We start from the raw sequence: 9,822 nt of genomic DNA, 5'->3' as shown, positions 1-9,822 counted from the left end.
GAGGAAGTTAAAGTGATCCATTTGAGAAAGTTGTATCACTTAATTCAGTCTGATACTTGAATGTGATTTACCCCTAATTAAGTATAAAAACAGAGTTGCTTTTGCCTTTTCAAATCAAGAAAATAAGTGCTCTGTCAAAAGAACAAAAAGAAACTTTCAGGCACTGGAGAGTGGAGTTGATTCACCCTTTCACGTTTTGTTGCATTTCAGATAAACTTGTGATTGCTGGTAAAATGTCCCAAGCCTTTCCTTTTAGTGATAAATAGTAGCAGCCTGCGTTAATTGAGCACCTACTGTGTGAGCATTTCTCATTAGCCCAGTTAATCCTCACACCTACTGTAGGAGATAGGTACTGTTTTTTTTTTATTACTGTAGAAGAAACAGGCCAGATAGATGAAGTAATTTGCCTAAGGTCACAGCTAATAAGTGGCACAGCTAATATTCCAAGTAAAGATACTGTGTATAGTTTTCTACAACCTAAGATGTTCTGCCTTATCAGTGCAAACCTTTTAGGATTCCATGTGAAAATAAAATAAGAGAAAAAGTTTAACCTAAATAATTAGAATCCCATTAGAGGTACTTTTTTTTTTATGGCATGCTGCCTTAAAAGAGCCATTTATTTTTAGAGATCTGTCATATTATGAAACTTCTGGGCTATCTTGGCTAACTTATCCTAAACCCTTAACCTAAATTTAACTTGAGCCCCAGTTTCAGAAATTAACATGGTATGAAAGTGTTTCCAGGCCAGGCACGGTGGCTCACGCCTGTAATCCCAACACTTTGGGAGGCCGAGGTGGGTGGATCACCTGAGGTCAGGAGTTTGAGACCAGCCTGGCCAACACCATCTCTACTAAAAACACAAAATTAGCTGGGCATGGTAGTGCGTGGCTGTAATCCCAGCTACTTGGGAGGCTGAGGTAGAAGAATTGTTTGAACTTGGGAGGCGGAGGTTTCAGTGAGCCAAGATCGCGCCATTGCACTCCAGCCTAGGCAACAAGAGCGAAACCCCATCTCAAAAAAAAAAAAAAAAAAAAAAAAAAAAGAAAGGGTTCCCAGCCACAAATGTGACAAGTGAGAACTGGGCATTGGAAAAGAGATTTCATTCTCCAGGAACTCATTTCAGGAGATCTCTCCCCGTGCGTGCCCTTCTGCCCTCAACCACACAATACAAGGCTGAGTGTGGCAAACACCTTCCTTTTGCCCATCAGCTGCCTGGGCACGCTTACAAAATGGTGCCACCACTTCTCTAGCACCGTGGCCCTCCCCAGCTCCTGCTCCCAGGGAGGGCTTTGCCTTTCAAATGGAGGTGGTAAGTGTGCACAGCGACTTTTTCCTACGCTGTTACTGAGTTGCCTCCTCTTACTCTTAGTCCCCTGCAGTCCTGTTTTTGCAAGAACATGAGCCCATATCACTCCTCACTGTGAAAGTCCTTTGTAGAAACGACTTTTAATTTCTAAGCTCTACCTTTTTATTTTTTATTTTTATTTATTTATTTTTTGAGGCAGGGTCTCACTCTGTCACCTAGGCTGTAGTGCAGTGGTGCAATCACAGTTCACTGCAGCCTCAACTTCCCCGGGCTCAGGTGATCTCCTACCTCAGCCTCCTGAGTAGCTGGGAGCACACACACGTGCCATCATGCTTGGCTAATTTTTGTGTTTTTTATTGTAGAAACAGGGTCTCACTATGTTGCCCAGGCTGGTCTTGAACTCCTGGACTCAAGCAATTCTCCTGCCTCAGTCTCCCAAAGTGCTGGGATTTCAGAGCCACCATGCTTGGCCATCTTTTCATTTATTTTTTTTTAACCATTTGGCTTATTCTTAGCGTTAAGCCAGGGGTGGGGCATTTTGAGTGAAAGAAAATGCTAGCGAATTTCTTTCAGTGCATGTACTCCATGGAAGAGAAGGCTTTTTATTAGAATGCATTTTCGAAGACTGTCTTCCATGTTCATTTGAGAATGTGTCATGAGCTGACAAATATGGACAACTTCATAGTTTCTGACACATTAGGAAAGTATAGGGACACCAGAGAAAAAGCTTAAGTGAAGCTTAGGCCAGAAAGTGAGGTACATACGGAAGGGAGAGACCCAGGGGTGTGGGCATTTCTGCCATTAAGAGACTCCACCTTCTCTTCAGTCAGTGGAATCTTTTTTTTTTTTCCCAAACAACAAAATTTCTGACTTTAAATGCCACTTACTGGCTTCCAAAACGGAAAAGGTTGTCAAGGAGCCAAAAACATCCTGGAAATGAGTCCTCCTGGGTCTGTCTCAAGGAGTGTGACTTTAGCAACTCACTGAACTAATTGTTAAGAGTCATGGTGGTGGGGGGCGGGCAGCAGCAGGGTGAACAGCAGGGCTTTGCTGAGTGACCACACATGTGGTGCCTACCTGCAAGGCCAGGGGGACTCACCACACCTGAACCATGGGAGGGCGGGCAGGGCAGGGAGTCTGAACGGTGAACTACGTGGCCCACTCCTCTCCACCCTCCCAACCTCTTAATTGGTTGAGTGTCATATCCATCAGGTCTGCAGAGGTGAAAAATGTTGCAACTCGCGTGCCTGGGTGCTTGGAATGAAAGTCAAGGGGCAGAGGCAGATATTAAAGAGCAGGTATAGTCTCTGCCTTCAATGTTTATGATCTAATGTGCAAGGCCAGAGCAACTCACATAAAACCAGTTGACATACATGACCCTGTGTACAAATGGAGCAAGTTTGACTTGCCAACCTGGTAGCAGTTGGGAAACTATCAGTTTAACAGAGGAAGCCAGCAGTGTCCTCTGCCAGTTGAGGGCTTTGTCAATTTACAGCATTATAGGATATCCTTTGCTGTGAACTGCCTCAGCTTCCTCTTGCATGAAGCATTCTAAGTTGGGAGGCTTTCTTGGGGTGTGGAGGTGATCAAAGACAGCTGTCACCTAGCTGCTGTGATGTGTTTCCTCAAAACAAAGAGGCAGAGAAAGAACCTTACTTAGGGCACTTTGCATCTAAGTGTTACAATTATCCATTCATCATTTATCAACAAGTGTTGAGCACCTGCCATGCTCCAGGCACAGCAATGGGCTTTGAAAATACAGGACAGGCAAGATCTCTGTCCTTACAATGCATGAGGTGGACAGTAATCAGCCAAACACAAAAATTAATTCCAACGGTACTACGGTTGGGGCTGTTAGTGGCCCTGTGGCAGGCACGAAGTCAATGGTAAGTGTACAGGTGTTCCTTCCTATCCTCACTCTCTCCCTCTCCCAACCCCACTGTCTGTTGTTGGGGACCAGTTAGATTCAAATACATTTTCAGATGAATCCCTCACTATTTGAGCTCCCATATTTACTATCTGAAACTCAAGGACACATGGATTTGGTAATACTGTATCCCTCAAAACTCAAACTTGCTCTCTGAATTCTGATATTTGAATGCAGTAACCAAGTCAATTTGGATAAAGAAGGATGGGTATAAAGATAAGTGAATGGGCCAGGCACAGTTGCTCACACCTTTGGGAGGCCAAGGCAGGCAAGGTGCTTGAGCCCTGGCATGCAAGACTAGCCTAGGCAACATGATAAGACCCCATCTATACAAAAATTAGCCAGGTATGGTGGTGCAGGTCTGTAGTTCCAGCTACTCAGGAGGCTGAGTTGGAGGATTACTTGAGCCCAGGAGGTTGAGCCTGCAGTGAGCTGTGATCACACCACTGCACTCCAGCCTGGGCAACAGGGAAACCCTGTCTCAAAAAAATAGTAAGTGAATGGCAAGTGAAAGGCTATAGGCTATACTGTCTCATAGGCAGGAAAATGGAGGTTGAGTATGTTCTGCTCAGTGATGACTGATACTGAATGAGGCATGCAGGTCTGTGTGCAGCAATATAAAACAGAAATCATTAATGGAATACAGCTCACATTTGGGACTTTGATAGTGTGCCTGTCATTTAGCCCTTTTCTGATACTCTGTAAGACAGACTGGACCTTAACCTGCTCATTTGCATCTGACTTTGCCAGCAAAGATTAACTTTGCAGAACTTTGCCCTTTCAAAGAGGTCATTTTGGGGAATAAAAAGGTCTCCGTGCTTTCTGAGCTCTTCTCCAGGTAGGCATCTCTGGATGACCCAGACATTATCCCACTGAGTCCTTCCTCTTTCCTGGCAACTGTTCTGTACTTGCCCAACTCCAGAGACACAAGAAGCCAGACTCAATTCTGCCTCATGGCTACGAACATTAATCACAGAGTCTTCCCGAGTCTATCAGTGTGTGCATTCTATCTACCCCATTTGAGAGTTAAAGAGACCTTGATTTGTAGAAATAATAGTTGCAATCTCGTTGTGTCTTCCAGGCGAGAGCCAATGGGACATGTGTGTTCTTGCAGCAGGAAAGGGGAGAGCTCTGCTCCTATTTCTACAGTGGGAGGCTACTGTAGTGGATACCTGGTGTTTCTGCTGCCCAGCCTCCATGTACTTCTCTCTTGGTAACATCACCTCCACCTTGAGTGGCATTGTTCAAGTCACTGGATGAAGTCTCACCCGAAGCCATTATTACCTCTCAGCTTCTCACTTCCTAAGGTAATAAGTTCCTTTCATCACTAAAGCCAGCTGGAATGGGTTTTTCTAACTTTTGTTATTGAAAGAATCCCAATGGATACAACTGTCTATTCTTTCCCCCAGGTATCTCTGGATTTCTTCTGGCCTGTCTCTTCTTTTTCATGCAACTAGTAAATGGTTTCTGAAATATAGACAAAGCAATTTCTTAGTGGGAAAAGAGTTTAATAAAGAGGAGTCAAAAAAAGAGATAAGCAGTTGTCTCCAAAGTCTTTACGACTGTTTTCATGACTGTTTCAATCATTCAAAAACATTTATTGAGTACCTTTTGTGTATCAGACAGTATTCAAGATGGTGGACATGGCTGCGGTTCACCACATGAACAAAGTTTTGGCTCTCCTTAAGCCCACATCCTAGAGAGAGGGACAGGGGCAGGGAGACAAACAATAGGCAAATTAATACATCGGGGAAATCTTGGGTAGTGAAAAGTGCTTGCAGAGTTAAGCAGGATGTTGCTATTTGGGCTCTGGTCAAGCAGAGAAGGATACTCCTCCTCTTCCTTTCACGAAATGCAATTAACAGCCCTAGACAGAATGCATGGAGAAGGTAACTGAGGATTCTAGGAAAAAAAAAGAAGCAGGAATATTTGGGAAGGAAACCAGAATTCAAAACACTACTAAGCTGTTGGTAAGTTTCCCATTTTCTTTCCTCTGGTACCTCTCAGCCGGTGTCAGAGACCACCTGAAACCCAGAACTGTACACAGGATGCAGACAAAGACATCTCCAAAAGAATCCATGTTTCTGGTCTGAGGAATGGGAAAGAGAGCCCCAAAGAGTCAGACAGAGTGTAGAAAATCTCTGTTTTTTGTTTGTTTGTTTATTCTTTCCTTCCTTAGCCCTGGGCAATCTCGTGACAGTGGTGGTGGCAATGGAAGTAGCAGCCAGGCAGGTACCTGGAACTCTGGGAAAGGGGAACCTTTGTCTCTGACCAGAGGAACCATGATCCTAAAAGCATGGGGGGGAATAATTTTCACCTTTGTGTTTCTCTCTCTCTCTCTCTCTCTCTCTCTCTCTCTCTCACTCACACACACACACACACACACATACACACACACACACACACACACACACACACACACACACACACACTGCTTTGGTCCTGAAGACAGACCCAGTTACAAGAAGTGCACAGCAGAGAAGGAAAATGAAAACCCTGGTCTTTAGCCAGAGGACCAAGGCATAGCTTCATTTCTTAACATACTAATTGTTTCAGAAGGTGGAAGTGGCTCAGGGCCTCTCAGCTTAAGAGACTAAGGGGTTATGGGTTGTATTATTTTCTCCATTTCATAAATATGAGCCTAAGAAGGTTGTTTTTCTTCTTACTTAAGCTTTTCCTACTATGCCGTGTTGTCCATGGGCAAGTCAAAGGTATCCTACAGCCTGTAAGAGTGGCACAGTGCTTACTTGCAACCTTTAAGAGAGGTGGCAAGATGTGGGATTCATGGAGAAATCCCTCCTTTGCTTGGATTAATCCTGTAAACAAGGTGGTGTAGGTAAGACTGGGGTTGGCAGGTGGGATTAGGGTCTCCCTTACTTCCTAGTTTCCATAGCCTGGGAAAAAGGGATGATCAGTCTGGTTTGAGATCCACTGGGGGGTTCATTGCCTTTCTTTGCAATGCCTTTACTCTTAGCTTCATTTGTCCAAACTCCTCTCTCCCTTGGCTCTCCCCAGACCAGGCAAAGGCCAAGCTGGCTGGTCTCCCCAACTGTGGCCCTGAGGGCAGGACCTGGAATTCACCATTTCTGCTAATGAGATCAGCACATGGCCTCTTCTAATTACTCCAGCCCTCACGCAATCTTCCCCACATGCTCTCCACACCAGGGAGCAGCAGGGGGCAGGAAGAAGGGACCCCAACCCCGAGCATCCTGAGCAGACTCAGGGTGGGTCGGGAAAATGAAGGTTCGCCAATTCAAAGGTGGAGGGGAAAATGGTTCAGCCTTTGGGACTTGCATTTGGTGTGAAAGGAGTTGCTTGCCTCTGGGTCACAGCCCTGCATTCAGCTCCCCTACTTGCCTGGGAGTCAGGAAGAAACTTCTTGGCCTCAAGCCCAGTTAGGGGCAAGGCACTGGCTGGAAGGAAGGCCAGGGAAGGAAGGAGGTTGTCCGCTAGAGGCAGCAGCCAGCCAGCCCAGCCCTTCTCTGGTGCCTGCTGGTGTGGTCCTCTCTCAGAGAGTGGGGGGCCTTCATCTGCCCCATGAGGAAAAGAAGAGTGGAAGACCATGGAAAGGAATCCAGAAAGAGAAGGAAACACCAAGTCCCAGGAGCATGAGCTGGAAGGGAGGGCTGCTCCTCCCAGGGGAGGCTGGGGACTGAGAGCTGCCCCCAAGAGTGGAAATGGAGGGAGCTGGGCAAGACCCAGCATTGTTAGTAACCAGCTCTGTGGCCTTGACTTGACCTCACTGATTCTCAGTCTCCTCACTCGGAAAAGGGCAAAACAGCCACGTGCAGGCCGTGGTGGGCACCTGGGCTGTCTGCAGATAGCTTGGCTCATTGTTGGTCCTCAGTACACAGCCCTCGTAGCCAAGCAGCTCGAGCCTACACTCTGGGCCCAGGGGAGTGGCTGTCGCTGGCATCCCCTGGAATAACATGCTCCAGGAGTCAAAGATTCCTTAGTTGGAAAGGTCTAGAAAGAGACTCCCGCTCTGCTCCCTCCTGCACCAGCGCTGTGCCCCGCCGCTGGCCAGGCAGAGCCATTCGATGCCGCTGGGCCGCTCACTGAGGATCTGTTGGCTGCAGCGAGTGGAAGGACCTGCTCGGCTGGAACGTTTTTTGTTTTTGTTTTTTTTCCCCTCCCAGGCGACGTCCGATGGGTGTGTCGGGCAGGAGGTGATATTTGACAGGCTGCGCGCGGGAGAGCTGCCGCGGAGCGCCCAGCAGGGGCTGACAGCATGGCCTCGCGCGACCCTCCCGTCACCAGCTACGCCCCGTCCGACGTGCCCTCGGGGGTCGCTCTGCTCCTCACCATCCCTTTCGCCTTCTTCCTGCCCGAGCTGGTGAGTGCGGCACCCCCCGGCCACCTGCAGAGAGGGAGGGGGAAACCGGCCTCGGACCCAGACCGGACCGCGCCGAGAGACGGGGGAGCAAGCACAGGGGCTGCGGTGGCTGCCAGTCTCCCACCGGGCGCACAGCGGGGTGCAGCTGTACTCAAGAGGCAGATTCCACTCTGTGCCCCGTCTTATGCCGCCAAGGGGCTTCCTCCTTCCAAAACAAAACCCACTTGAGTGTGGAGGCCTGGGGGGACGTTGCTAAAATATCCAGGATTCCCGGGAAGATGTTGGAAATGAATTTTAATTACATGGCTTCTTTTGTCCAACTATTTGTGCCTTTCAGGTTTGAAGTGAGGAGACTGTGTTTCTCTCTGAGAGCAGGTCTTCCAGTGTTTTCTTAATTGTCATGTCTGCTGACTTTGAAATTTGACTTTTGTGGGGTCTCCCACACAAGGTAGCTATGGCAACATCTGCCATAAAACAGTCGTTTGAGGCACCCTGGTTGCAAATGAGAACCTGTCGCTGTGTTACTCTCTGGGGTGCCCTACGACTGAGTCGTGGCCCGAGCCCTGGGGATCCTGCCTGCTCCCATCTGCAGAGCTGTGGGTATGCAGTGTTCCACACTGCACAAGTCCCCTCTGAACTGGCTGGCCCCACATCCTCTTCACGGAGGAGCACACTCAAGTCTGGGGTCCAATCAAGGCAAAGAAGTGTTTTCTTTTTCCAGCACCTTCTGAAATATCTAGCTTGTGGGTGATATTTTCTTACCTGCCCTGAATTTGGCAGTGCTGTCCCTGAGCAGGGGGGAAAAGATAGAAAGTGGATCTACTTTTAAATCGGACGTAACCAACCCTTCTCATTCTCATCATCTGCCTGCAAAGTTGGGCCCGATCAAGCCACTTTTAGGCAAACTGGCTAACGGGTGGCCATTGATGGCAACCAGAAAGAGAACCAGGCAGTGTGGGCCTAGGATCTGAGTGGCTCCAGCTGAAACCCCACCTAAGAGGCAGGTTTCTGCCAAGGCTACCATCCCCAGCACAGCGTGGGCATCCTGCCAGACTGATGACATAACCGTGCTCTGATGAGTCCTACGTGCCAGGCCCTGGGTGTGCCCCTCACCTTGGAGCAGCTGCATGGGTGACCGGAGTACTGGTTGACTCTGCCTCTTTTTATTGAGCCTGTGGTTCATGTCAGTCCTGCAAGCCCCTGGTGACAGGGCACTGCCTCCTGGTGGTTTCCTGTCTGCCGGGGAGAGACTCCTGAGCATTTCCTCCCAATAATTGGATGGTGGCCTCAGCAAGGAGGGACCATCTGAACTCTCCAGGCCAAGGAGGGGTCCAGGCCTGCCACTAAGAGTTGGACCTCAAAGAACAGGCATTTACAGGCTGGGGGGAAAGAGAGGGAAAGGCCTAGAGGCCAGGGGAGAAGTCCTGGAAGGAGGCTAGAGGCACGGAGTTTCTGGAATCAGGACAGCACCCAGGGTGAGAACCGTGAGAGGTCATGGTGGCCCCACCTGTCCTGCTCCTGCCAGTGAAACTCCTGGAAGAGCAAAGTGCACGCTTGTGTTGGGCTCTGGGGCCTTACGTGTTGTGGCAGGTGAGGGGCTCAATGACAATGAAAATTGACATTGGCCCAATTTTCTTCATTTATTTGTATTGTTAAGTAACGTGAGATTTACAGTAAAGCTGCAATAATAGTAGAGAAAGTTCTGTGTACTCTTCCCTCAGCTGCCGGTACTGCCTGCATCTTCCATGGTACAACTCTTGAAATCGGGAAACTAACACTGATACTGTGCTATCAAGTACTCCGTAAACCTTACTCCAGTTTTGCTAATTTCCTCACTAATGTCCTTTTTCTGGTCCAGGATCCCACATGGCACTTAGTTGTCATATCTCCTTCATCTCCTTTAATCTGGGAAAATCTGGGTCCTTATTTTGACACTTCTGAAGAGTACTGATTAGTTTTTTTTCTTTTTTTCTGCTTTTGAAAAATTTATTTTTCCATAAATTATTGGAGTACAGGTGGTATTTGGTTACATGAGTAAGTTCTTTAGTGGTGATTCGTAAGATTTTGGTGCACTCATCATCCATGTATACACTGCACTATATTTGTAGTCTGAGACGATTCCCTGCCCAGGCTGGATCATGGCCGACTTTGGTCACTGCAACCCCACCTCCAGGTTCATCCATTCTCTGCCTCATCTCCTGACCTCGTGATCCGCCTGCCTCAGCCTCCCAAAGTGCTGAGATTACAGGCGTG

General features: G+C 48.0%; 1 protein-coding gene across 2 annotated transcripts in view; it reads left to right on the top strand.

Annotated features, from left to right (window-relative positions):
- Positions 1-5,113: 5,113 nt before the first annotated feature.
- Positions 5,114-9,822, top strand: part of MALL (mal, T cell differentiation protein like) — a 35,286-nt gene continuing 30,577 nt past the window's right edge. Inside the window, exon 1 of one of the 2 annotated variants that reach the window (XM_058428675.1) lies at positions 5,114-5,203. In XM_058428675.1, coding sequence (XP_058284658.1) covers positions 5,114-5,203 — 90 coding nt within the window. Of the gene's footprint in view, positions 5,204-7,434; positions 7,570-9,822 lie in introns of those variants that run through there. The other variant, XM_032177510.2, reaches the window with a different exon arrangement.

The sequence above is a fragment of the Hylobates moloch genome, unplaced genomic scaffold (assembly GCF_009828535.3).
Source record: "Hylobates moloch isolate HMO894 unplaced genomic scaffold, HMol_V3 SCAFFOLD_15, whole genome shotgun sequence".
NCBI lineage: Eukaryota > Metazoa > Chordata > Mammalia > Primates > Hylobatidae > Hylobates > Hylobates moloch.
The sequence above is the reverse complement of the archived record's forward strand: the minus strand, read 5'-3'. Positions and strand labels throughout refer to the sequence as shown.